Here is a 27,407-nt window from a genome sequence, read left to right as displayed (position 1 = left end):
AAGATGAACAGCAATAATGATTGTTACACCAGTTTCTTCTCAGTAGTCATGAACAGACCCTCATAGTTCACAGACTTAATTCAGATCATTCTTGTTATTCTCTGCTTAGTTTAATTAATTATATATATTTATATATATAAAAATAGGTAACATTACTTTTTATCTATTCCTGTCCCTTCTTTGCTCTTTCTTAAATAGCAGCAGCGATAGCTGTGCTTAATTTCAAAGGTTTGTGTGCCATAATAATTGTCATAATGTACACTTACTCTTTAGTGTGGGATAAATCTTACATAATGCATAAGGTTAGTGCATAGGCTTATGATGAGAAAATGTTTTGGTGGTTTTTTTGTTGGATCAATTGATCAGAGTTATTCATTAAGATGTATATTAATCAAATCATAGCCTCAAGACAAAGAAATCAAGTGTGCAGGTGTGTGACTTCATTCTTGGCTACAGGCTATTTCTGTCAGTGCAGGAATTTTCATAGAAAAACTAACATAGAAGTTAAAATCTTCCTATGAAGATAATTTCCTCTTTCCCATAAATATTTTAATTCTTTAAGTTCCTGAACTATACATGTTTGGATTTGTTTAGTCTGGCTCCCAAAGGAGCACGATCTAGAAACACTAGAAACACTAGAAACTACTTCTAGAAGCACAGTACAGGTGTGTCCTCCCAGCACTACTACTATCTGAAATTTGTATTGCTTGTTGGGAGAGCAGCACCTGGATTTCTGAAAAGTCTTTTTACACAGCTCTGTCTAGTATAAAACACTTTGAATCCCATGCGTATTAAACCCTGCTTTCAGAGGTCAAATTGTAATTTGTTAGGGAATAGGTTCCATGATTACCCCATAGTGCTTATTGACTTACTGATAAAGAAATCAGGGGGTGGGGTTTCTCCTGTGTGGTGAAGGGTATAGCTTCCCCCTGGGATTTCACCATATGTTCTATAATTAAAATCAGTTCCTGAACTGTTAAGTGTAGACTTAACCAAGCCTTAAGGTCATTTGACAATTTCACATCAGTCCTAGTCATTGAGTTTTCAGGTTCAAGCTGTACATGCTTTTAGTAATCTTAAAAAAGACAATTTTGCATAAACTAAACTTTGTGTGAATGCAACATACTTTTAATGTGTTCCGCATTGGTATGATATTTCAGGAGAACCTTTTTCCCTTTAAATTATTAACTTCTGGGTTAGTATTTGGAAATCTTAAAGCTTTGATAGAGTAGTGCTTTTCCCTTCTTTTCGTTGTCTGTGTCAACAGATCTGTACAGATCAGTAGTGAATGTGTAGTATACAGCTGTATAGACAGGCTTTGCATGTGCAAGCCCTTGTTGCCTTAGCCATTACCATTACACCTCTCAGGCCTTTTGAACACTTGAAATATTTGCGTGCATGCCAAAAGATTTCATTTTGACAAATATTTCTTAGCCATTACTGTAAGTATTTCATGCTTGTTTTTATTAGTATCACATCACGACGTTTCTAGAGGAAAACTATTATATAAATTTAAAGATGCATTATTAGCCTTAAAATCACTTAATTATGGCCAGTCTTGACAGCAATTTCTTATCAAAAGGAAAATAGAAAAATTCCTTGTATACTTCTATGGACTAGTATTTAGGACACTTATGAGACAACTTTCATCTTTAGCATCTGACTGTGGACTCCTGTGCTTTATTTCTTTCACTGGAATGGAAGGAATGAGCTTTTAGATATTAACATATTGCAGTTATTCAAATGATCAGATTTGACAATGTAAGAATTTAGGAAAATTCCTTTGGACCAGGAAGAACACTTTCATAAGCACTAGAACCTAAAGTCTGTAAGTGACTTCAATAAGGAGTTTTGCTGGAAACCAAACTTGGCAATGTAGCAGCAAATACAAAGCATATCACTGTAACTGGGAAAATGCTTTGAAAAAAAGCACTGTAGTTCCACATATCTTACTGTGTGCGTGGTTGTAAACTTCCAAGATCCTCTTTCAACTGACTTTTGCAATTACAGAATGACACAAAATCACGGAATAGTCAGGGTTGGAAGGGACCTCTGGGGAACAGAGGACTAGCTGAACTAGATGATGGTTTTTAGTATAACTCTAGGATTTTTTTCTAAACAGAAATGAAGTTTGTACTTAATTATTTACATGCTATAGATATATATTAACTGCTATGATATGTCTGTCTCGCTGAAAATATGGTCGTTCTCAGAATATGAAGTTTAATGAGGAAGTGTATTTTGTAAAGAAAACTTTAGTAGAAAAAGTAAACAACTACAGTCACTGTGGGTAATGTCCAAATTAGAATTTGTGTTATTTTTTTTATCACAACTGCCCGGTTTGTAGCTAATAAGAAATGAATTTCCTGACTGCAGTGGAAGAAAGGATAAAGTAGCAGGTGTATTTATTATACACTGTTTTTGTGTTCCAGCAGGTCTCTCTGATATTAATGAAGGTACAATGGTGCCAGAAGACCGCTGCAAATCGCCCACTTCAGGTAATCGTAACTTCCTCTGACTGTCAGCTGCTTATTTGCCCAGAAGTTGACATGCTTTAAGTCAACACTTACTAGTTGAGTAGTTATATAAGACTGTTGTCTTACAAACTGAGCTCTCATAAATTTTGCAGTGTTGCACAACTGCATTTTTAAAACAAGGCTGATTTAAGAGATGCAATAGGAATATGTCATAAAGATGAGTGAAGAGATAATCTGAAATATTTATGCTTCAAGGAACATACTGCACAATGGAATTTTGAAACATTGATATAATGCACAAATTCCTGTAATAGTTCATGTGATTGTGTTTCAGTCCTCAAAAGTGGTAAAGATTGTTTCTGTAAAAAAGAACCTAGTTTACTTCAGCTTCCTTGTAAGAGGTAAATTACTGTTTTTCTTTGGAACCAGAGGTCTTCAGGAACTGGCATCCTTACAAAGCAGGAGTTCCCTACTTAACATTCCCCCTACTTTTTTTAGTTGCCACTACCATATGTTAATATTTTAAATGAAAGCTTCAGCAATATGTAATACCATTCAGTATTTTGCTCAATATTCTCGAGTTGAGGCTATAGCCAGGTAAATACTTAATAGTGCATGTCAATATATGCATGTCAATAATATGAGTATTTCATGTAGTAGCTAAAAATTTGTTGCTTATCTTCACTATTACTCTGAGAACTTTTAAAGTAATACATCACTTCATCTGCTTCATTCAAAGCAGTACTCAAAGTTAGGCTAAAAGACAAAACTGCTGGTTTACTCAAGTACCTAAAGTATTATGTGCACTCTTTGCAATGTAATATAAAATGATAATCAACATAGGAACCTGAAGATAGATTCCTTTTTTTTTTGTAGCCTGTACCTTTCAAAGCCAAGTTGAAAGCCTAACAAAACATTTTTATTTTTCTTGGTAGCTCTAGTAGAAATTGTAACAAATTTTAATTTCTGATTTGACAACTGCTGTCTTTTGATGATAATTTTAAATTGTGCAGAACTCTCATGTAGAACAGGTAATGCCATTTTCTGTTTTAGTAACCCTTTCTTAGACTAAATTAGATTTATTTATAATTAAAGCAAAATCTGGCTGGAAAATTTAAGTAAAATTTGTAACTGAAGATGTGATTTCATGAAAAATCTGTGTAATGTTAAGTATTGGCAGGTTGAATTAGTCACTTTCAGCATAATTTTTACTGCAAGCATTTTTTGTGGTGTTTAGAATAAAGTGCATCTTTCCTATTTCTTTTTTTTAAATGAAGAGCACTGTCTGTAAATAACTTACTGTGGAGTGCTGCAGTTGCGCAGTAAATCTCTGTCAAGACTGAGGAGAATGATAATTCTTACTAAGGTATTTGAATTGAACCCACTTAAAATGTCCAGGCTAAGTCTAGTTTCTGATAGACTGCTCTAAAATGTGTACAATGGACAGCTAATCATTTGTAACCCTTAATCTGTATCCTTTTTTCCCCTTTCTCCAGCATCACTCAAATGTCAGCCCAAACCACTTCCATATGACATTGCCAGAACTTAAAACACTAATTTTAATTAGAAGGTTTCTTTCATAATTTGAGGTAGAGCAAAACTTAATTCACTGTTTCTGCTAAAAGTGCAATGAAGGCAAGCCCAAAGACGAAAATCAAGGTTTATATGGAAAAATACTAAATTTGACAATTTGCCTCCCCTCCTTCTCTGCTTACTTCCCTCCTTCTCTGCTTACTTCCCTCCCTCCCATCTGAGTTGTGTTAGCTGAAGTTGGGTAGAAATTAATGCAGTTTGGATATTTCTTTAAGAGGATCAAAAAAGGAGGCAACTTAGAATAGTTGAATTCAAATGTCCTGAAAGAAAACAGAATTGGGGGAAACTCATAATTCTGCAGAGCTCTAGAAATCAATTTCCAATTTAAGTTGACTATGAGAAGACTGTTTTGAAGTTCGTTCATATTAGAATAAAGTCAAGATGTTTGGAGAACTGAATATTCTGTAAAAAGAGTATATAATGTCTTGGATACACACAATACTAAAGAGGCACAAGTTCAAAGTACCAAGAATAGTGAACAGACAAACGATGGAGGTGGAAAGCCACTGCTGCATCCTCCTGTAAACTGGAATCTTGAAGGAGCAAGGCTGCACGGTGCCTTGCTTCCCTTGGTTCTGTCCTCCCTTCCCAGCTCTTGGTGAGTGAGATAGGTTCATGGCAGACTTCTCCAGTTTCCTTTGAGAAAGGTACTTGGAGGGAGGCACCTCCCTGATACGGAAATCATTTGGTGATGTTTTGTGAAGAGAGAAGAGCTGCAGTTCCTTAAGTTTACTTTAAGCTTTATATCTTTTCTGGGCAAGAGCACAGGACTGGAAATGGTGTTCAGTTTTCAGAGAGGTAAGAGGGGACATTTAGGATAAATCAGCTGCACAGTATTGGTGAGTTTGAGATGCAGGACGGGCCAGATTTAGATTAATTTCTTCCAGTCTAGGCACGCTCTGCTTTAAAGGAAAATACACTAGCACAAAATATTTGCTTGTTACTAGCTTGAAGACTAGAGGATGGGACTGGCAATTGAGTGCCTCTTTTGAGTGTTACAATGTGATGTGTAAAACAGACCAGCCACTGTTTGGGCTGAAGTCTGCATTTGCTCAAGTGATCTAAATCTTCCACCTCTTCCACTTCTCTGTGCCCAGGTGAAGGGAAGTGGAAGCTAGCTTCCATTAGACTTGTTCCAGCGGGTGGTTATACAGTTGAAAGAACTGTGAAAGGGACTACCTGCCTATACAAGTTAGGAGAGTATCCTACAGTTTCAATAGCATGGAACTGTAGAAATACAGTGAAAATGCAAGAGAAATAATAACTATCTGGTGCTTTTTCTGCAGAAGTTAGGCGGTAGTAAGCTTAAACTTGGGGGCATTTATCTGACTCATAAAACTTCGCATAGCATTGTAACCTGTCAGGTTTTTGTGTTCATGAGTGTCAAAATGTTTGCATTCTATTCTTATTTCACACTTCCACAATATAAAATCCAATTAAATTCAACATATTTTAGTTGAACTGTTTTAATTTCATGACAATGGTAATCCCCAAGTTGTGAGGTTTTTCATTATAAGGATTCAGAAAAATCCCAGGTGGCAGCACTGGCTCAGAGTTATCTGCAGAACAGTTGAAGAAACATGGCCTGATGGTGACTTACTGCATTCGAAAAAAAACAAATATTCAAAACTTGAGTTTATTGTTACAGCAGTGTTCTGTGAATCATAATTTAGGTTAATCTTTGTGTCTGGAACCATGATTAGAACAGCAATCTAGTTGTTCAATGTAAACATTTCATTCAGTGAGGGAAATATTTCTAGGAATAAACTTGCTGCACTGTGCAACGTTGTACCTTGCATTATAATTTTTGTGGTTAATATGGCAGAATTCATGTCATACCCAAACAATTTGGACTTTATAGTGTCTAATAGAGTTACAGAGAATACCAGTATCAGTATTTGATACTTTTTGTCATCTTTAAACTCAAAGCTTGTATTAATACATTGTTTTTTTGTCAAAGATGCATGTTTGTATATCCATTTCATTCTGTCTTCACTCATAGGTTCTGGTTCACCAAACAATTCTGATGATGATCAAAAAATGAATAATTTTATAGAAAAGGGTACAGTATTTTTTCTTTTCTATAGTCTTATTTTTTATTCAGTTCATCCTTTGATACACTTAGATTGATCTTTTTTTATTAAAATATTATTTACAGTGAAGACCAAAAGCAGAAAGTTTTCCAAGATGGTAGCCAATGACATAGGTAGGCACTAGAAAAATCCTGCTCTGTTCCTAATCCAGTGCCTTGCTCTATGCAACACTAACCCAGCGGCAAAAAAAAATAAAATATAAAATTCAAATTTCAATCCATTACGTTATTAAATTTTCATTCTTTATGCTAATTGGTAATTCTGTGGGCTGCTTCTTTACTAAATACACTGAGCACAATTTTTAAAATCAAGGATATTGCTGGTTTAAATTCTCTGATTTCACAATTGCACTTCTGTATTTTCTGGATGGGTGAAAATCTAATCTGTACTAAGAGTTCAGTCTATGCAAGTCACAACATTATTCCACTACTTTTGCAAAGGTACACTCTCTTTGAGAACAAGTGGCTTCTGTAAATTCTTTTTATGTATTGCATTCATAGTCATATGGTCAGGTTTCCATATGACTATGGTAAAGATAGACACAGTATCATGTTTTCATTTAATCATCTGGAAGAGGACTTGGTTATATATATATATGTGTGTATATATATATATGCACACAAACATATATATGTACACCCCGTTACTGTTCCAGAACTGTATTTACATTTCTGCATCCAACAGTGACACAATACCCTACCAGCTCCAGACTTGTGTCTTAACAATTTGGCAACAAAATTGCCTTGGAATGTGTTGTTTGCAGGTAGATTGAACCCTTTATGATTGAAATGGGAATTAACTCTGCTTCTGGCAACTGGATCATTAAATAAATGAAGGCGAGAGGCTGTATGATTTAATTCTAGGAAAAGGATCCTTCTTCCTTAACTGGGATATGGTTGTTTTCATTTCAGAATCACTGTGTTATCGGTTCATTTTTTGTTTGTTTAGTACACTAGTTTATCATTGTTGAAGGATTTCACTTTATCTCTTTAGTTAGATCAAAGGTTGAAACTACTTTATATAGTAAAACTGTTTGCTAAACTCTTTCATAGGTTGTATGGAACCACATCTTAAGGCTAGGGAGAAAGATTTCTTTTCTTGTAGTCTCCCTTTGGTTTTCTGTTTGGCAATTTAACTTTTATCCTGAATCATTAATCCCTTCCATTGCAATTCAGTAATTGAGACTAAAGAATAATTCAAAATTTAGTGAGATAAATATAAGTATGACAAAGTAATCTTTGGCATCTGAGGTACAGAATGAGGAAGAACAGGAATATGCCCTTTGCTCAGTACTATGTTGAGCCCTCCCTGCAGTCATGACAGAAATGTTAGGGAGGATGAGTTCTGAGGCAGTGGAAGCCTGAATGTAATTCCAGAAAGCAAATGGCTGTCGATAATATATCAATTCATCTGTAATAATAATAAAAAGTATCATTTACATGAGTATTGATTAATACGTTGTCCTACAGAAATTCAGGATAACTAGAACCTTATGTTCTAGTTCTTCTAATGAGAAAAACAACACTTAATCTTGTGCATGTTATTTCAATGCTTATTGAAGTAATGTTTCCCTTTTGTCCCAGAGCAGTCCCTTCTGAAATTAAGATAGCCTGTCTTGTGCAACAAACATAGTATGTGTGAATGTGACTTCATTATTTTTTCACTTTTTTCAGAGCAATGTTACAGTATTAATGAAACATCCCAATGACAGTTGTGTAGAACTATTGACACCAGTTTCAGCTTGAAGGCTTTCAACCGAAAGTATTGTGAATGTTTTTCACAGCTAAAACCCCAAAATATTTATAAATAATGCATTTGTCAGGGTGTAAGTTAAATACAGAGTTAATTGAGACAATAATGCATTTGATGTGTAATTCATAAGCGTCTCCTATTCAGCCCATACTGTGATTTGTGTAACTTGCATGGTTCGTTGGAAGTTTAAAGAAACCTATTTCATCAGTGTTCTGTTAGTTTTGAGTGGTTTGCTGTGCACTGAATGGGTTTTTTTCACTGCCTTGTCTTCTACACCTTGTCTGGCATGTTTACTTTGCATGGCTCTTCCTGAATTTACATTTTAAGCTCTTCCACATAAGTAAAACTACTCTTCTTCAGTGTTAATAGTTGTATGGTTTTGCATTTGATTGTTTTGTACTGAATTGCCAACTAAATGTTAATGAACAATGATTTCTGTAACTGTGTCACTCACTGTCATTAACTTCACAATGTTATATGAAACAAATTGTTTACCATCAACTGTGTTCACATGGATGACTTTGTATGTAGTATTGGTTATAGCTCTTTGCACTGGTACATAGTGCAGTCAGTTCAAGTTCTTTCCATTCTTTGTCAGTGTGAAATACAACCTGTCAAATGGATTGTGAAACAGAACAAGAATTACTTACATTGGTAATTCCAGTTGCTGTTAATCAGTCCTGTGTTTTTTGTCACATGGGAACAGTGAGTAAGGGAATACTGCTTGCAAAGTGCAAAGTAATTTTATTTCAGTGATAGGGCTGTAAGGTGGTAACATAATAAACATGCATTTAGAGTTATGAAGCCATTGTCAATTTAATCACTATTGAAAATTATGTAGACACATCTTCATGTCTACACTTTTCTATCATTAGTGACAGCATCAGACAAGGAGTCTTGCTCTGTTAAAGGATCAAAAACCATCTAGGACTGCAAGAATAGCAGAAATCAAATAAAACGTAAAAGCTTCATGTACCAACACTTCAGCTTTGCCATATATACTGTTAAGATCAGTTGGTATTCTGTGGGTTTTTTTCCTAAATACTCAGTGCTAAGTATGTCTTCTAATGGTACGTGCTAAGGAATGGATAGTAACTCAAGGTAAAGACCTATTGTGAATATGTTGCTTTTGGGTCACATTTTGCTTTTATTTCCATCAGAGGCGAACTTTGCAAAAGTTGCAGTTACCTTGGATATATGGAGGTACTTGGTTTAACCGTTCCTAGAAATTATAGAAAATACTGGCAGTTATTCAGAGCAGCCATTTATCTTGGGAATGGCAAATATTTGAAACTGCAATGTGCTGTGAAGTAGTACAGGGAAGTGTACCAAACATCAGTGAACTTACAAGAAGAAGATTTGGTAGAAAGTATTTAATTTCTAAGGCCATGTCATTTTTGTAGAAAGAAGTTGTGATCCAACTTAAGCAGAAGCAAAATCTTAAATTCATTACTCGTGCTCTGGTCAATTATTTGGCTTGAAGAGATATATGTGATTAAATATATAGCTACTAATCGGGTCAGAAGCTAAGAGGTATTGTTAGCATCCATTTCTGGAAGAAGCTTTAGTAAAGGTGCGTGCAAAATACTGTAGACTCAAAGACCTTCATAACTCTTCCAGTAGGCTAATGTCAAATACTCTTCAGGAAAATTGGTTTTATTTATTTTCTGCAGCTTATAAATTTTAAAAAATAGCAAACAATATTAGTAGGCAGATCTAAGCAGAGTAGCTCTAATTCTAAAATTCCATAGTTCCTGCTGTTACTATTGACATAAGGTTTCTCACACTTTTTACATTTTAAGTGTACACCTGGATTTTTCAAACAGTGCTAATGTCATTGACTATTAATGTTGTTTTCATGGAATCAAATTTTAAGATATAATAAGTTCTCATTCGCCCTAATGCCAGAGTAAGACTATTTCTTGCAATGTGTTTTTAATACTTTGATCTAATTCTGAGTATATAAAGTATGTATTTTCTTGCGTTGTCTTGTAAAATAGTTTTATTATTCTTATATCAAATTTAGACATTTCAGCATTGATACTCTATTTCTGTATTGTACCATCACTAGTACTTTATTCAGTTCTTTAAGCATCTTGAAATTGGTAATGTAAAACTCTTACTTCTGTGTAGTCTTCAAACAGAATAATTTGAGAACTTTGTCGAAATTCTAAGCTGCTTAGCTATTTCTCATGAAATGTTACATAAAATAGGCTTTATGTAAACTGTTCTCTTGTCTGTCATAACACCAAGATGCTAGTCTCCTTTATCATCATTAGAATTTTTTTGAAGGGTTTGTACTGTTTTTTTAAATAAGGAATGGATGAGAAATCACTCTAGCTCAGGATAACCCACTGCAAATATTGATAACCCACTTCCTATTGATAGTTCAGCCATCAGATTTTCTTCATCGAGTTGGTGGGGCCTCCTATGCTGAAATATGACTTATTAAGCCAAGGTAACCTTTCGTATTTTAACGTCTGCCTCCTCAAGTCTGTCCTATGAGAGATCTCCAAGAATCCTGAATGTTGTTTTTGCCAGTTCTCTCATATACTTTTATATGATACTTTTTAATTAGTTATGTTAGCAACAGAAAGAATGTGTGCATATCTTTATATAACTCTAGGCCGTCTAATTTAGAGGAGTCTTAAGTCTAGGGCTAAACACAGACAAAATAGTCATTGCTGCCTTGAGCAGCAGCACACCAGGAGGAGCAAAACAGCCCCCCTGTCTGTCTCCTTGACTCACACCAACTGCAGAAGGGTGGTCTTGGTGGTGGCTGCTGCAGCCTTTACAACCAAGAGAGGTATTGAACTCTGATAATGACAGCTACTACTTGAGGCCAGCACACCAGCAGGAGCGGTCAACATCACCTTTGCCCTGTTGTACAAATGGAGTAAAAAAACTGACCCTGAGCATTCTGTCTGTAGATCTCCATCCTATCTTTCCCATTTCTCTCACTTGTATCTTTTGCATAGAAGTTGTCTAGCATGTTGCTGGTTTTCATCTAAGGCATGGCAAAACTGAATTTTCTAAAACTGTTGTAGACCATAAACCAGATATAAAAAAATTCCTGCTTGTATTCATACTAAGTAATGTTAATTAAAAACAGCTTATCTGGCAAAATATTCCTATTTTCTTACTGTATCTTTAGGCACTTTTTTCTCTAAACACAAGATGGCACTACTGCTATTTAAATAAGTTCTTGTTTATACTTCTATTTATACTTGAATTATTGAGGCATTTGACACGTGTATGTATTTTTTCATAGCACATTAATTCATGATTTCTAGTAATGACATCCTTTTTAACAATTCATGTATCCTCATGTCCTGTTAATGAGTCAGTTCAGTGTTTGTAGAAAATGTCTGACAAATTTCTTTTACCTTATCAACCTAGTTCACACAGCTGGCCTTTCACTAAGGAAATAAAGCTAAAACTGCAGATTGACTCTTAGACTCCAACACACTCACCTGTAGTAGTTATTACCTGCTATATTACCTGTTACTAGTTACCTTTTTTTGGTCAGTTTTCTCCTAGTTCCTAAAACTGTGTTAAACATTTGTGTTTGAAAAGCCAAAAGTGAATGCTCTGGTCTGCAAAGTGACTTGGTTAATTAATCTTTGCTGGTATTCACATACGGTAAAAGCTGTGAAAAGCCAAAAGTAATGCAAAATTATCTTTTGCGTGCATAACTGAGCTTTTGTTCAGTATCTCAGCTTTTGTAGTTTACATGTCTAACACAGAAAGCAAGTCTTACCCTGAAGATCGCCCATTTTGTAATTCACAGTTCCAGATTAGGTTTCATGATCTCTTTTCAAGTTGATGTAAATTCAAGCTAACAGCAAAAAGATGGGCTCCTGGTCACTAGTGCTGTTTTGTACCATGGTTTTCTGTTTGTATAGCTGAGCTCTGACCTGAAACAGTTTTCTTGTTGAAAACAACCCTTGGCAGAAACTTTATGTAGATGAGTTTTGGCCTTGCCATTAAGCTAGGCAGGCACCAGTGCCAGTACAAGGATGAGGGTAGAAAACAGGTAGTCAGACTGCCCTTTTCAATTTCAGCCTGCGCTAAAATTGAAGTGACTGGCATTTCTGTCTGAAAGTAAGTAATTTCAGTTTAATTTGAATAGGACATACTTTGTAACATTGACATGAAGGAAATTAAAGATTATTTCTGGAATCTTATTCTCAATTTTTTATAATGTATGACAGGAATAAAACTGTTCAACTATTCAGATAACTAGCATTTGCAATATTGATGAGCATAATTAACGATACAGTGAGGTATCTCACTTTTTGAAGGAGTGGAAATAACTTTAAATCACGTGCTGTTCTTCAAGATATGTAGAAAATGGAATGATTTCTGTTAAAATGGGAACTAGAATGAGTTAACTCCATTTTTAACTGAGAGAAGCAGCAAGATTCAGGCTGCTTTATGACTGGTATCTATTACTATGTGCTTCTAGAATTAGGAGGCTATTCTCAACTTCTTCTTTAGGTAGAGTAGTATTACCCTTACAAGATAATTACCCTTACAAGATAGTGAAGAATTAAATAAAAAAACCTCAGCATTTGGCTGGGAAATAATTTCAGAATCTAGCCCAGGTCTAGTAGTTAAGATACATCAAAATTATTCCTTCTCCAGTAATTGCTGGAAGAATGATGGAAGGGGGATGTATGGCTACTAGTAACTTTCATTACAGCAGCATTTTTTTAGTATTGTACTGCATTTTGAAGGGATCTCAAGATTTCTATTTCTATAAAAAGAATGTTCCAGGTCAGGGAGGAGTTCAAGTGCTATTTTGTACTTCAGCAATACTATCAAAATGATGCTATCTTTTGTCTGACAGTGGTGCAAGTATGTGTGTGCTGCTGATTTTATAATTGCTCTGTAATGTCTTCATTCTTCTAAGATTGTGGATTGCATCTCAGATTACTGGCTTTTTACACATGCAAATTAATGTTGTAGCATAATTAAAGATCATCTTTATTATACATATCTCAGGTTTGAGCAAGAACTAGGGCAGAAGAAGAGGGGATGGGTTGTTAACATTACGTAAACTTCAGTGCACATTCTTGCAATAGCCCAAAGTCTGTATTCTGTCCTCTCACTTGAGAAGATAAAACTTGAGGCTGAGCCAAAGCAAAATCCATCCAATTCCTCAAGTTCTACGTGAAGCCCAAGGAGAAATGAAGCTTGGCAAAAGTCATAAAATGCTGTATTTGGGGATTTTTGGTATCTTCCATGTTGTACTTTGAACCCATCCCCTTGTAGAAGTGAGGCTCAGCTTTACAAGAAAATCTGTGAAGTACTGCAATTAATGTAATAATGGTACATTACATACTGGGAAAGAAAAAAATAAAGGCCAGCAGAATCATGTTTATTCTTTTTTAAAAAAAGATATACTTCACTTTTCAGCAAAGATGTCCAGGAAGCTAAGTTTGCCAACTGAGTTAAAGCCTGATTTAGGTAAGTTTACATAGCTGATTTTATTTTTACTAAGACTGTTTTACACAATGAGAATATGTTAGAGTCCTAAATTACATAAATGCAATGAAGTCATGATAGTTTATGTGAAGTGTAGAACTAAAATTTTAATCCCACTCTTCTGGGGGGCTCTTAGGCACAAGGTATTGCTGTCATCGTAAGGTAAGCCTGCAATTGTTATAGATGGCTTATCGCACTTTTGTCATAATCTTTAGGCATCTGTCACTCACTTTATCAGTAGTGCTGTGACACCAAAAGCGTGAATAATCAGGTAATGTAAGGAAAATTGCTGCCTGTGTAGAACCATCTGATAAGTTTTAAATTGAAAAATGAGGTATCTTAAGAATAACAGGATATGTTGAAGTCCACTCAAAAAACAGTTGGACATAGTTTTACAAATGTTAATTGTCTTGTGACCACTCTTTCTAAATTAAAATAATATACATCTGTTTGGATGGATGACCAGTCTGAGAATTTCATAATTTTTTTTTGAAAAAGCACAGTAACTTTTTGTATTAAAAGCAATTCAGTTGTGAAGCCTGTAGTGCTCACTAAAACAGCATGCAAATGAATAGATTTAATATTCTTTTTAGTACTTTGCCAGCCTGTAGATCAGGTCCAGCTTCCCTGTCTTGCGCACTAAAAATGATGGGGGACAGCCATAGACCTACAGCCATAGATGCAGCCTGAATGCAAAAGCTGCCTTCTGCCTTCCCACAGCTCGTTCCCCTCCTGCAGCAGAATTCTTAACACAACCCCAGCAGAAGACAGACAGGATCGGATTGGCAGCTGCAGAACTGTATTATTTGACAGCTGCTGCTATCAGCAAGGAAAGAGTCCGTGGCACAGGGATATCCTGAAGCTGAGCTGGACCACCCTGATTTGCAATTACAGCTTGCTCCACTCAAATGTGAAGTTGGAAGGAACCCTCAGACATTCTTTAATCCATTGTTATGGCAAGGATCCAGATGTCCAACAGTTTAACTTCTCATCTATTCATGAGCCTCCAATAAATAAGTTTTTAGAAAAATCCCAGACAGATAGTTCCAATGTTTTAGTCAGTTATATAAATTCCCTGTTATTTAATCAGTCTTTCTTGCATACGTATTAACTTTTTCATTGTTCTTTCCACAATGAACAGGGATAACAAGTGCTCCCTATCTTTTTGTCAGCCATCTCTTACGCTGTTGAAAAGTCATCGTATCTCTAATCTTTCTTTTTGCAGATTATTTTTTTTTACAGTATTCAGTTCCTTCTTCTTCTTTAGGTTATCTTGTCTAAATCTAGGATGGCTTCTGTTAATCTTCTGTGTACTTAGAATTTTTCATCATCTTTCTAAAACTCTTGTGCCCAGAACTAGAGAGATTAAACTGTGGCTGTGTTGGCGTGAAAGAGCAGAAAAAAAATTGTGTTTTCAGTCAGTTGCTGTTCTTCCTTACTACGTTTACTAATGGTTTAGGGATGATTTCAGTTCAGGGTGAATTTTATCATATTTTGCAAACTGGAACACATTTGTACTTAAACACTATCAGATTCATTCTAACTTTACTGTTTTACTCCTAGTTCTTCAATAGCAGTAAGTACTTAATTTTTTTTTTCTAATGAAGACTGGAGAAAAGAGAATGCTGAAATCCTTTCTGCATTTTCCCATCCTGAATGAGTTTCAACATTTTCTACATCGCTTTAATATTTGCTGTTCTTTCTACTGAAATAATGGAGACTTTTTTCAACTCACTTCTGGTATACTCATGAAATAGTTTGTGCCTTCTGAATTGTAATAGCCTTTGACTGGTTTTGCTTGACTTTGCACATGTGTGGATATCTGCACTTGGATGCCTCATTTTTTTCTGTGTAAAATTCTTCTAGGTTTTCAGGTTTCCTTAGGCAATTATAATCTTTTCTTAAATTTTACTTGTATCTTTTCTTCTAGCAGGATAGCTTTTGCATTCTCCAAAGACTGTGAGGTTGCTTGTGTATTTATTTTTTTTTATGCTTATGTGGTCTTATCTGCTGGCTCTAGGAGATGACTGAAATACCTTTCTCCCAAGTTTATTATCCTTACCATTTTCTGTCCTTTCTTTCCATGGCTTCTGAAACCTAATCTTTCGTGATCTCGTTCTTTCAAATTGCTTTTCTCTTTAGATCTTTTACCTATCCTCTTTTCTCCCTAAATAGCCAAAACAGAACCACATACTTTAGATTTTCTATTTTAGAAAGTGGAAGATCTCGAACATGCTAGTCTGCATTATACCATTGCTTTTCAATGTTGTAATCAGATGATTCAGGTGCCATTGTCACTAGGTCCTACCCTTTGGTTGAGTTGCTCAAAAGAGCCTCAACTTTCCATCCTTCTGATGAAGTGATGTGTAGTGGGTGATCACACTGTTCTCTCTCTCTCTATTCATCTGAAACTAATTTGTAAACAAACCATAGATTCTTCCTTGACTCCAGGATAAATAATATGCACTAAAGAAGTTAAACATTTTACCCTTAGTTCTCTCTTCTGAATGAGTTGTCTCCTCTCCATGATGCCTGTATTGTCTGGCAAGTTAATTTTTATGGGGTTTTTCCTGTCCATTCCAATGCTTCTGAGATTTGCACACGTGCTTTTCAGATACTCAACCAGATACAACTTAACAAATGCACATTTAATTGTATGCCTATTGCAGTTAAAGTATTAGTATATTAAGACTGATTAATCCACATTAGAGTTTAAAAAAAATCATTAAGTTAATAAATATTCAGCCCTGAAGAAACAAGGCTATTAAGAGGTTGTGGTCATTAGAATTATAAAACAAATGATTGTTCTTATTGTTTCATTCTGGATTTGATTTTTTTTTTTTAATGTGGAAACTTAGGATGTCAGCATCTGAGTGGTTGACCTAGTAGTTTCTTTCTGTAATCCATGTTTTACATTTGGCTTAGAAAAGTTATTGTCTTGCTGAATTTTAGCTACTGTTGGAACAAAAGAAGTATCTCCTGAGAAGATTAGCTGTGTTGAGTAGATGTCTGTATTTAGACAGTTTAGAGCTAGTTTGTATACTTTTCAAATGCATGTTAGATGTTGTTCTTAGAAAGTTTTGCAGTAAGTTAATGAAATTAGCACAGTGATGCTTCCAGAAAGTATGTGGTTAAGTGTTGCTCTTAGGCTCTTAATTCTGCTTTAAAGATGCCAATTGCATCTCTACCCTACCCAAAGATCCAAGACAGTAACTTTAAAAAAATGAAGTCATGGTATACATTGCATCAAAGTTTTACTAGTAAGGGTTGTCTTGTACTAAAATTTTGGCATGATGAGTTAAAGCAAATGATTAATTTGTGAATGTGCAGAAATCAAGACATGCTGCGGTGTTAAGTATCACCACATGTACAAACAGCACACAGCTAGAATGGAGCAGCATGGTTACTGTTTGAGTTTTGTTAATGTTAGGATTTATCCTCTCTTGGGAGAACCTTATTTTCTAAGCAATGAGTAAGACACCCTGAAAAGCTTTAGTGCCGTTTCTGGCACTACACTACAATATTCAAAATGGAAGTCTTCAGCTTTGCATACCAGTGCCAGGTGGCATTTGGTAGCATTTGATGTTTCTCTTACTAAAAGTTTGGGTGTGTAGATAGCCTGTTAGACCTCCTCCATACAGTTCCCTGAAGTGGGACAATATTTTTGTGAGTCATTACAGGTTATATTATCTTGCTGTCTGGATGTCACTGCAGTTCTTACAGTAAAATAGCTGCATCTTCAGAAGATGATCAAACAGTGTTCTGTGGAAGCCAGTATTGTTTAATCTCAGCAATGAACTAGTGGGCAAAGAGGTTTATAATTCACTTTTTTTAAAGGAGTCCAGTTTGACTCTTCTCTGTCCCAAGACAGAAATATGCATAACAATTGCTCATGACAATTATTGAATGGCAACCTCTGCAAAAAATGATTGGGTGCTTTGTTCAGGATGTGGTATTGTAAACTGGGCCCAGAGGAAATATGGCTAAGGAAGAATACAGGAGCAATACTCAATAGAATGGTAGTTAGTATATACTTCAAGCTAAAGAACAAAAAAGAAAATCTGAATTCTCTTAATCCCTGCATTTTGCCATTCTTTTTAATTAATACTGATTTATTTTCAGATGTCAAAGACAACTCTTTCAGTCGATCCCGGAGTTCTAGTGTAACTAGCATTGATAAAGAAACACGTGAGGCAATTTCGGCTCTTCATTTTTGTGAGACTTTCACAAGAAAGGCTGATACATCACTTTCCCCATGCCTGTGGGTTGGGACCACACTGGGTACAGTGCTTGTCATTGTACTGAATTTACCCCCAGGAGGAGAGCAAAGACTTCTTCAGCCAGTTATTGTTTCTCCCAGTGGTATGTACAAAGCAGACGGGCTAAAGTATACTGTGATAAAATATTGTTGTCTTCATGTTTTTTAAAGAAATTTTGTCAGCTGTGGATTAATGAAAAAATAATGTAGACTCCATTGATCTAGCTACTAAGGTTAACAGTCTAGATTGGTTACTTCATTACTGGATTTTTAAAGTTATAAAATAGAAAATATGATCTCATATAATACAAAAATACCACTTTGATGTACACTTGCTGAGAAAAGCATGTTTGCTAACCTTTATGTAGTACCTGGCAATTATTAAAGAGAAATAGCAGAAAAGATTAGTATTTCAAATGCTCAATTTATTTTTTTATTGGTTTTATTCATGAGATAGTAAACTGTTTCCTGTGTGATGAATAGGGAATACAAATTAAGGGTTGTATATTGAATAACTAGCTTTAAATATTAGTGATAAATTCTTCCTTTGGATTGCTGTGAGAGGTCTTTTATCTTGTTTTTCTGATACACACCAACTGATTTTATTGTAATTATGTATTAATGGTTTGTTGAATATGCTGTTAGACATAGATTTAGCTTTCTTGCTACCACTGTCTCATGCAGAACATGCTGCTCTGCTCCACTTTGCTCACACAGATGGTATCAGGAAATGCAAATTGCGATTTTATTTGATTGAAATAGTGATTTAAAATAGTGTGACCTCTAGACCATATATGTCCTTTTTGCTTATTGAGTATGGTATTGGCAGCAAGATTCAGATTTTCATAACATCTGATCGTAAAGGCAAGGCTGCAGACTAGACAGTATGTATAATCACTGGTTCTGCAGCATAATCTTTAAAAGATACTGCCTTTTTTTGTGTACCTAGCAAATGTTTGTGTTTTTACACTACGTGTGAATAAATAGAAGTACACTAAGAGACGTATCAGCTTAAGATCTGGCCTACAGAGACAGTGATTTAAACAGTGGGGAGGAAAAACTTCCTCTTTCATTTTATGCTAGAAAAGTGATTTCAAGCTTAAAATGCAGGGGGAAAGAAATCCACATGTTCCTTGTTTCTGACCCTGTCTGTATTGAAGAAAACGGAGGTGCTCTCCTTTGACTAATAGCATCTATTGTTGATATTAAGCACACTGTGTACTCCTCAGGAGAGAATAAAATCAGTTGCATTTGTGACACTGAACGTGAATCCAAATGTGCATTCCAGCTTGGTTCTCTTAATAAAGGTATACATTTCTGTTGATGAAATGATTCTGTTGATTCTCTTAATGAAAGAGTATGCATACACTTAACCCTTGAAAACTGGTTTAACATCTTGTTGAATACCTCTGTGCTTTTGCATGTGCTTCATTGCTTTTAGATAAATGTCCAAAGGCTTTGGTACCTCTGTTTTGCTACAGAAGCAAGCCAAAGTTCTTTTTTTCTTTTCATTGTGCTAGCTTCTTAGAGGAGTGTTTTATAGCTTGAAAGACAATTTAGGAGAACCATTTTAGGAATGGGCTCAACTTCTTTTTTCCTAGGAACCATCCTGAGGCTGAAAGGGGCAATCTTGAGAATGGCTTTTCTGGATACCACGGGATCTTTGATCCCACCAGCGCATGAACCCTGGAGAGAACACAATGTCCCTGAAGATAAAGATGAAAAAGATAAATCGAAAAAGCGACGACCTGTCTCAGTATCCCCTTCTTCCTCTCAGGAAATCAGTGAAAACCAATATGCAGTGATATGTTCGGAAAAGCAAGCAAAAGTTATCTCACTGCCATCCCAGAACTGTATTTATAAGCAAAACATAACAGAGACTTCTTTTGTTCTTCGTGGAGACATAGTGTCGTTGAGTAACAGTGTCTGCCTTGCGTGTTTCTGTGCCAATGGACATATTATGACTTTTAGGTAAGGCGTGTTTGATATAACTTAAATTTTAAAAGAAAAAAGTCTTCTGCTAGATAAGCGTCCTTTTCCATAAGAATATAAATCTACATTCACTCAGTGCTGATGAAATTCTAACACTTGGGCCTGGGTAATTTTGTTTATGCATTCTTATTAGTTATGCCTTTACCACATTAAAATTTACCAGTTTAGTTGAAGCTACCCTGATTCAAGAAATAGTTCCAAATGTGTGATACAGGTTGGTGAGTTGATGAAGTTTCTCAAAGGTGAATTTATTCCCCGATGGAGAAAACTCCCTTGAGTCAGACCTTCAGCTGGTACCTGACCACAACTCTGCATATTTTTGTGCAGCTGTTTGCATCACACTCATGCCTCATTACTTTTTTGTTGTGTAGTTTACTCATATCTTAAAGGCCTTAAATGCAGGCTCTAAAGGCATCATTAATTGCTAGCAGTTGTAGTATAGAAATAAGTCACCTAAAGTGTAAAAAAAAAAAAAGTGTAAAAAGCATGTGTAACTATATTTTTTTTAATGTATTTGCGTGTCACCTGTGTGATTTTAACTTGTCCTTTTTTTTAATATTTCCAAATGCTCTTTTATTGGGGACAGTAGTGTATATACCTATACTCTTGCACCTACATTTTAGTCGTGGCTAATAATAAGGTGAATGTGAAACATGGCTTTATAAAATTGTCAGTAGAATTCCCACAAGATTATTTTTAAGATTGTGAAAACAAGCTCTTAACTTGAGAAAACCTAAAAAGACACTTCTTCAGGAAGTTGTTAGGAATAAAACTAAAGCTGACACATAATACAATTAAAAAATAAGTTTTGATTATTTGTTAACTCCATTGATGTATCCCGACGTATATTCTAAACATCTCTACAAAGTGCTGCTCACCTTGCAGGGTAAGCACAGATTTTTCCCCAATTAAAATGGAACTTAATAATGTTCAGGTACCATATATTGAAACAAACCCAGTTTTCCTCAGGATTAATTGTTTTCTAATGAACTTTGCATAAAGGTAGGTGCTAAATTATAAACATTGAGTTGTTACATTGTGTGTGGAAGTTGAACTCCCAAGGATTAACTCCCATTTTAGAAGCATGTATTGTTGCTGGGGAGTGGACTTCATGTGCTGATGTGTGAAGTTGTCAGAGCATTGTATCACGCCCAGAATGCCCAATGCTTGTCTACTGATACATATTTAGACAGGAGTCTGCAATTCTGTTACAGATTTGTTTGATAATATGAAAACGTTATCATAGATATCATGCTTGTCCTATCTGATTTAATGGGTTTGTGTTTTGTGTTGAAGCTGTAAGGATGTTTGATGCTTCCATCAGCCTGAAGCAAAGCACTTCCCTATTCCTAAATCACTTCTAAGAATATTCTTATTTTAGATATGTGCACAGCAGAAGTATCGTTTCCTGGGTGACGGGCTTACAAGAGAATATTGCTTGTTATTTCTTACCTGTAGAACTTGCCTCCAAAGTCATGTTACCAGATCTTCCTTTCGTTTGTTGTAGGTAGAGTCTCCTGCTAAGAGACAATCCCCAAGCTGTAAAATGCAGGCTTAACATTTAGAAATCTCAGTACAACTGAAAAATAGTAATCAAACACTTACTGTTGTGGTTTACTACCTCTTTCTTTTTCATTGGTTTTGGCTTCACTTCACCCCTTTACTACTTTCTTAGTTTTTAAAAATAATTATCTTCTGCAGATGGTATCTGCAGCAGAAGCAGATTAATGTATTGTGCATTTACAGCTAACATCTTGTGTAAATTATGTTTTTATGGAAATCTCACAGGGAAATTTTTGGGACAGCAGTTTGTTTTGGGTTCTATTTATCAAGCTATCAGGTGTTCATTCACTTCTCATATTTATTATTACTTTGAGGGAGAGGAATGCTTGGTAGCAATAGTTATAGCCTGTGTGCGCTGCATCTGTTCTTCAGTAGCTTGATGCAGTAAGTACTGCAGTTACATGTGCAGAATCAGAAAATACAAGGTAAGTGAACTTTGCTCCAAGAGGACTTCCTCTTAAATATGCAGTCAGACAAAAAAAAGCTGGATATAATTGATAAGATTGTTTGAGGCTACTGTTTGGAAACACACCTCTGTGTATTTCTAAGTAGTCTTGAGAGATCTTTTAGTCTTTTATTTTTAGTCAAGGAGAAATTCTTCACCTGAGAGAAGAGGCAGAATGTTTAATTGTAAACTTTTGGTAGATACTTATCAAAATCCGTCGTTAGTAATTACTGAATAATGCTTTAAGTGAAACTGATTTACGTGCTCAGAGTATCATTTAAATGATGCTTTCAAATGCATCTGTGGTGCAGATGTTTAAATTTCACTTTTGAGGTGCTACCTTGAAAAGTCTTGTATTTATGTTTTGAGATTTTTCTAATTGCATTAAATGATACCCTGTTTGTGGTACTTATGCAGATGAAGAGAGAAATGATGTATTGCAGTTTACAAATGAGCCATTTGATCAATAGTAAACAATCCTGTTATATTTTATTTTTTTAATAATTTTTGTAATTTATTTATTTTTTTAAGTTTGCCAAGCTTAAGGCCACTGTTGGATGTATATTACCTGCCACTCACCAATATGCGGATAGCCAGAACGTTCTGCTTCACTAACAACGGACAAGCACTCTACCTTGTCTCACCAACTGAAATACAGAGGCTAACCTACAGTCAAGAAACATGTGAGAATCTTCAGGTAATGAATTAAAAAAGTATTTCTCTTTTCTAAGATATACTTGGAGATTCTTCTTTCTGGATTTATGATGCTTATAGTAAAGAAGCTTGTCATAAAGCTGAGCACTTCATCTTTTGTATCTCGATTTATTTGGGGGGGGAAGGTTCTCACTATAGAGTCTTAATTCAGGATGCATCACTTCTCAACTCTGAAATTTTGTTGGTTTATCTATCCTCTTGTATTTGAAACAGTTGCTCGCTTGATTTCCTTTTTGATGGATAAGAAATTTCCTTGTTTAACATGTGCAGTTAACTCGCTTGTTCAACTGGTGCTGGTGGAGGTGCATGCTGACATAAGTGGGGAATGCTAGCTCAGGATGCTTGAAAGAAGCTATTATGTTTCATGTCTGTTAATAGCTTGGAAAGATTCTCAGTCATGCTTCAGCTTGGAGGTTGTGTAGAGTACTGAAATAGCAGAGATGCCCACTGTAAGCTCTACTTTGGTACCACGCATGGATATGAGTATTTGTAGACAGTTTCAACAGAACAAAATCAGAAGTGTTGCTCAAGTTGTTGAGGGGCAAATACAGTTTTGTTTGAACCCATTTCTTTGCTACTGACTTCCATGAGCTATAAGCTTACAACTATCAGAACAGATGGTTTGTACAGATTTCTTAATGTATCTTTATTTTAAGTCACCTTGCAAAGACAGATGTCTGTTAAAGCATATTCATTTTGAAATTCAAATCCCTAAAGTGAAAGAATGTTCTATTAATTTGTGTGTGAAATAACATATGCCTTGTCTCTTCTTCACTGCAAAGGAAATGCTGGGTGAGCTCTTCACTCCTGTAGAAACACCAGAAGCACCAAACAGGGGGTTCTTTAAAGGCCTGTTTGGAGGTGGGGCCCAGTCACTTGACAGAGAAGAGCTCTGTAAGTTTTTAGCAGTCATTATTTTTCTGCTATTTTTACCCAAGGAAGCCAGTGATCCTTGAGAAATGTTACCTATGTTCATAGAACATGACACTTGCAAAGAGGAAAGTAAAAAAGGGTAGGACAAATACTTTTTCATAGCTTTTATGTGTTGTACACTTTACCAAGACGACCAGAAAAGCTTGGTACTGTTTTCTCAAAGACTCCTTTACCTCATTTATTCAGGAGTAGATTATAAAACAAGAAATGGGACAACTGATCTTGTTTTTATTCATCTTTATGAAGTGTATAGTACTGACCGTGATTTTCTTAAGCTGTTGAACTGAAAAGAGCTGATTCTGGAGAACACTGGAGTTTTAATTTTCTCACTGTCTAGAACATTCTACTTCAGTTCATTTGCTGGATTCCTTTTCCTCATTCAACTTGTGCAGAGACACAAAAAGAATGAGGGCAAGGATAGAATTGTATGATAGTTCAATCCAGTCCTCTCTTCACAGGACAATAAAATTCAGATTTGGCAAAGCTTTTATTACTTGATCATTTTCTCATATTTATTTTTTTATAACAGCTTTATTGTTTTACTGTGGTGGCATGTAGCATTTTAATATGTTTAAGGAAAATAACTTCCACTTATTTGAATATTTCCTAGATGAAACACCATATTACACCAGTTTATTTGTAAGAAAAATATGAAACATAGCTGTTAAGACAGACGAGGCTCCCTAGCAATCCCTTCTTTTTTATTGGTTCTTTTTATCTATCCGATAAAAATTAACTTCATCTTTACTACTTGCGCCTGTACATTTTGAACAAATATCAAATATTTAGAGGTCACTTTCTGCATTAAAAATTCTATTTGTATTTATATAGGTGTAATACTTTGAAAGGTTGGTCAAGTATTATATTACAGAAATTTGTGCGCACAGATTATGTTTAATAAGTATGACTGGGACAGGGAAAACCTAGCTTTTCATGGCAACAGAAGAGCACTCTTTAACCTTAGGTGCTATCTCTTTACATCATTTCAAGCTTTCACAATCAAGTTTGGCTCAGATATTTAGAAGGAAAATAGTATTGAATGGGAGAAAAAAAGCCTAATAAATTGTAGCCTGAAAGTCAGTTCAATCACAATTCAAAAGATATCTGAAAATGTCTTTAAAATAGTCATATTTAATATGAGAGTCACAGCAGAATCTGTAATACGTTAAATTATTTCTCCTTTTAATTCTTGGGAATTCACAGAAAGGTGTTTATAGTGTTAGTTGAAATCTAAGTTGTTCTTCCTAGAAATGTAAAATCAAATCAGGAAATCTTGAAATATCACACCAAAACTTAAGTTAATCTTCCTAGAGGTGAAAAACACCTATGTAAACCGTAATTTAATTGTTAAAAAGAAGTTAAAGATTATGTGGTTTGACTTCACCATCCAAAAATGTTTTAGTCTTCACTCAGATCTGTGGAGTATGCAATTCAGCATGAGCTTGGACTGTCCATTAAGTGTCTAGACTGAACTAGGTGGCTGGTGTCCCATTATGAGCAAAGGAGATGTACTCAGTGTGGTCACTGGTGTCTAGAGAGCTGTTCAGCTGACCATTTGTGGGTGTTTAATTTAGGACAAGCTGGTGTGTTCTTACAACTGTACTTACTTTTCATTATTTACATTGCGCTTTTTTTAACAAGGTTTTTATAATTTGGGAGCATAGACACCTAATATTCCGGTGTCTGCATCTCAAACTGAACTTCCATCAAAGGAAACTTCTGCTGGTGGAGTCACACTGGCTGGCTATACCAGCAAAGCACTTCTGGAACTGACCATAGCTTGTATTTTTTAATTTTTTTTTGTTTTGTCTGCTGAACTCCCAACACCTTCCCTGTGAAGTAGCTATATTGTTAAAAACCACTTCACCATCACAATTCTGTTGATAACTGTGATGCTAGCAGTGTTGAGAGAGTTCTTAATTTCACACTTGAGCTGTGAAAAATTTTTATAATTTTATAACCTGCCTGGAAACTTGGAAATATGTTTGAAAATCTCAAATTTATGAAATTGAGTAGAAGTAACATCGAGTAACATTAAGTAGTGAGTCTTGCTCACAATCATGCCTATGATTAAGGTGTTCAGTGTCCATGCAAGGGAGTGACACCTCTTTATAAACTAGTTACATTGGTATTTATGTAAAGATGATAGAAAACCTTACTGTTCCATTTTTTTTGCCTTGCAAATGCCTCCAGTTGGAGAATCAGCATCTGGGAAGGCATCAAGGAGTCTTGCCCAGCATATTCCAGGGCCTGGGGGTATTGAAGGTGTCAAAGGAGCAGCATCTGGTGTAGTTGGTGAACTAGCACGAGCCCGGTTGGCACTAGATGAAAGAGGACAAAAACTAGGAGAGCTGGAAGAAAAAACTGCAGCTATGCTTTATAGTGCTGATTCTTTCTCTAAACATGCTCATGAGGTGAGTCTATTACATGTTAAACTGAGCATTAAACTGATTTCCTGTCAAAAAAATCTAAGTTTTGCAAGTAACTGACTTTGGCAAAGGCACTTTAGAGCTATCTAAAGGGAATGCAATATCATTAGTAAAGGATACTTATCTATCAGTCATTGCTCCTAATAATTAAGTATTAATGTAAACAGCTTTGGCCTGTGGCACCCTGGTCTAGAGCATACAGTCTGCCTCAGTTCCTGTTACTTAAAGCACCTGTCACTGAATTAGCCAAGAGTAATGCTCTGTATGAGATTCCTGTGGTTCTTAAGATCCAGTTTTTGTATGCAAACCCCATGAGTCAAGAGTTAATTTTTTTCCCTCGGTAACTGCATAGGATGGCCATTCTCTTTCACGTTCATGCAGATCTCTTTCCACCCCCTAAGCTCCTGTGCGACCTTCCCATTCTCCCAAAAATGTCTTTTTCTGTCTGAGGCCAGATCATCAGCAGTGATGCTACCATTAGAAAATTCATCTTGCTAAACCGTCACCGTTCAGCAATGTTGTTAAGGTTTTGAGAAGCCTTACTGAAGTCCTCCTTTCTCATGCTGCTTTGTAAGCATGTAATTCATTTGTATCATTGTACTTTTGGATACGTTATAGAAACATTAATTAGAAATTGTTTTTTGTATTTTTTAGATGATGTTGAAGTACAAAGACAAGAAGTGGTACCAATTCTGATGACGCTCATCGATTACATCTGTTTAATTTTGTCCTGATGAAAAAATCTTGGTTTTTCGTTAATTTTGGCAGGACCATTTAAATATAAAGGAGTATTCACCGTTGGATACTGTTGTTTCCTAGCACAAATCACACACTGTTTTACCTCAGTTGTGGCTTTAACTGAGGAGCTTTATATTTAGAAGAAACACACACGAAGAAAACCAAACTTGAGTGTTTCTTAGCTGTTGGTTAGCTGAGAGTTGGAACAGAGAAGGTAACTAGAACATGTGAAAAACGGTAAAGGGAAAACGTAGTGTGAGATGGGCAGGGGCAATGCAGGGTCAATCCTGTGTTAATACTTCATATGCCAAAAGTTTTTGTGCTATTGTAATTGCTGCCAGTGTTATACCCTCCTGTGAGGAGAGGCAATAAATCAGGGGTCCAAGAGCTGGAATAAAGTTGTTTTGTCTTGCTGGACAGTAGTTGACTTAAACTTAGCCTCTCTAGGACTCACTATATTTACCATTATTGATGAAGAAGACTGGAAGTTTGCTGTCACTTCTTTCATTGGAAAAGCTGGAAGTTTGGAATATTTCTTCTTGAAAATTGTATACATAGTTGACCTGTGCATAGTCTTTTCTTGGACCCCTGATCTAGTATTCTTGTATTCACATCATATTCTGTGAAGTGCAAAACAAGAGAATACACAATTTTTGCATTAAAATTCAAGTGAATAATACGACTGGAATGTGTCATACTGGGAGTTTTCATTTGTGTTATGGCTGTGCAGTGTGAAATGTGGTAACATCTTCATTGTGCTAAGAATACTTCAACTTCAGTTCAGTTAAATATTATTTTTTGCCGAAAATAGTTACTAGTTCAGTTCATACAACATTTAGACTTGGCTGTGGGTTCCATTCATGCTGTGAATTTTTATAAATGTTTAACAGAATGTATCTTTACAGCCATTAATAAAAATAGCTGAGATTA

General features: G+C 35.5%; 1 protein-coding gene across 11 annotated transcripts in view; it reads left to right on the top strand.

The window, feature by feature from the left end:
* STXBP5 (syntaxin binding protein 5) overlaps positions 1-27,159 on the top strand; it is a 109,706-nt gene extending 82,547 nt beyond the window's left edge. For 3 of the 11 annotated variants that reach the window (XM_055809600.1, XM_055809601.1, XM_055809610.1), the window contains 10 exons: positions 2,433-2,498; positions 6,073-6,132; positions 6,229-6,276; positions 13,337-13,387; positions 17,528-17,767; positions 19,265-19,634; positions 22,195-22,360; positions 23,160-23,271; positions 25,504-25,724; positions 26,394-27,159. In XM_055809600.1, the coding sequence (XP_055665575.1) occupies positions 2,433-2,498; positions 6,073-6,132; positions 6,229-6,276; positions 13,337-13,387; positions 17,528-17,767; positions 19,265-19,634; positions 22,195-22,360; positions 23,160-23,271; positions 25,504-25,724; positions 26,394-26,435 (1,376 nt within the window). In that variant the 3' untranslated portion in view covers positions 26,436-27,159. The remainder of the gene's footprint in view (positions 1-2,432; positions 2,499-6,072; positions 6,133-6,228; positions 6,277-13,336; positions 13,388-17,527; positions 17,768-19,264; positions 19,635-22,194; positions 22,361-23,159; positions 23,272-25,503; positions 25,725-26,393) is intronic. The other 8 variants (XM_055809602.1, XM_055809605.1, XM_055809603.1 and 5 more) reach the window with 8 other exon arrangements.
* Positions 27,160-27,407: the final 248 nt, after the last annotated feature.

Source organism: Falco peregrinus, chromosome 7 (genome assembly GCF_023634155.1).
Source record: "Falco peregrinus isolate bFalPer1 chromosome 7, bFalPer1.pri, whole genome shotgun sequence".
In the NCBI taxonomy this organism is placed as follows: domain Eukaryota; kingdom Metazoa; phylum Chordata; class Aves; order Falconiformes; family Falconidae; genus Falco; species Falco peregrinus.
This window is presented reverse-complemented; position numbering and strand designations above follow the sequence as displayed.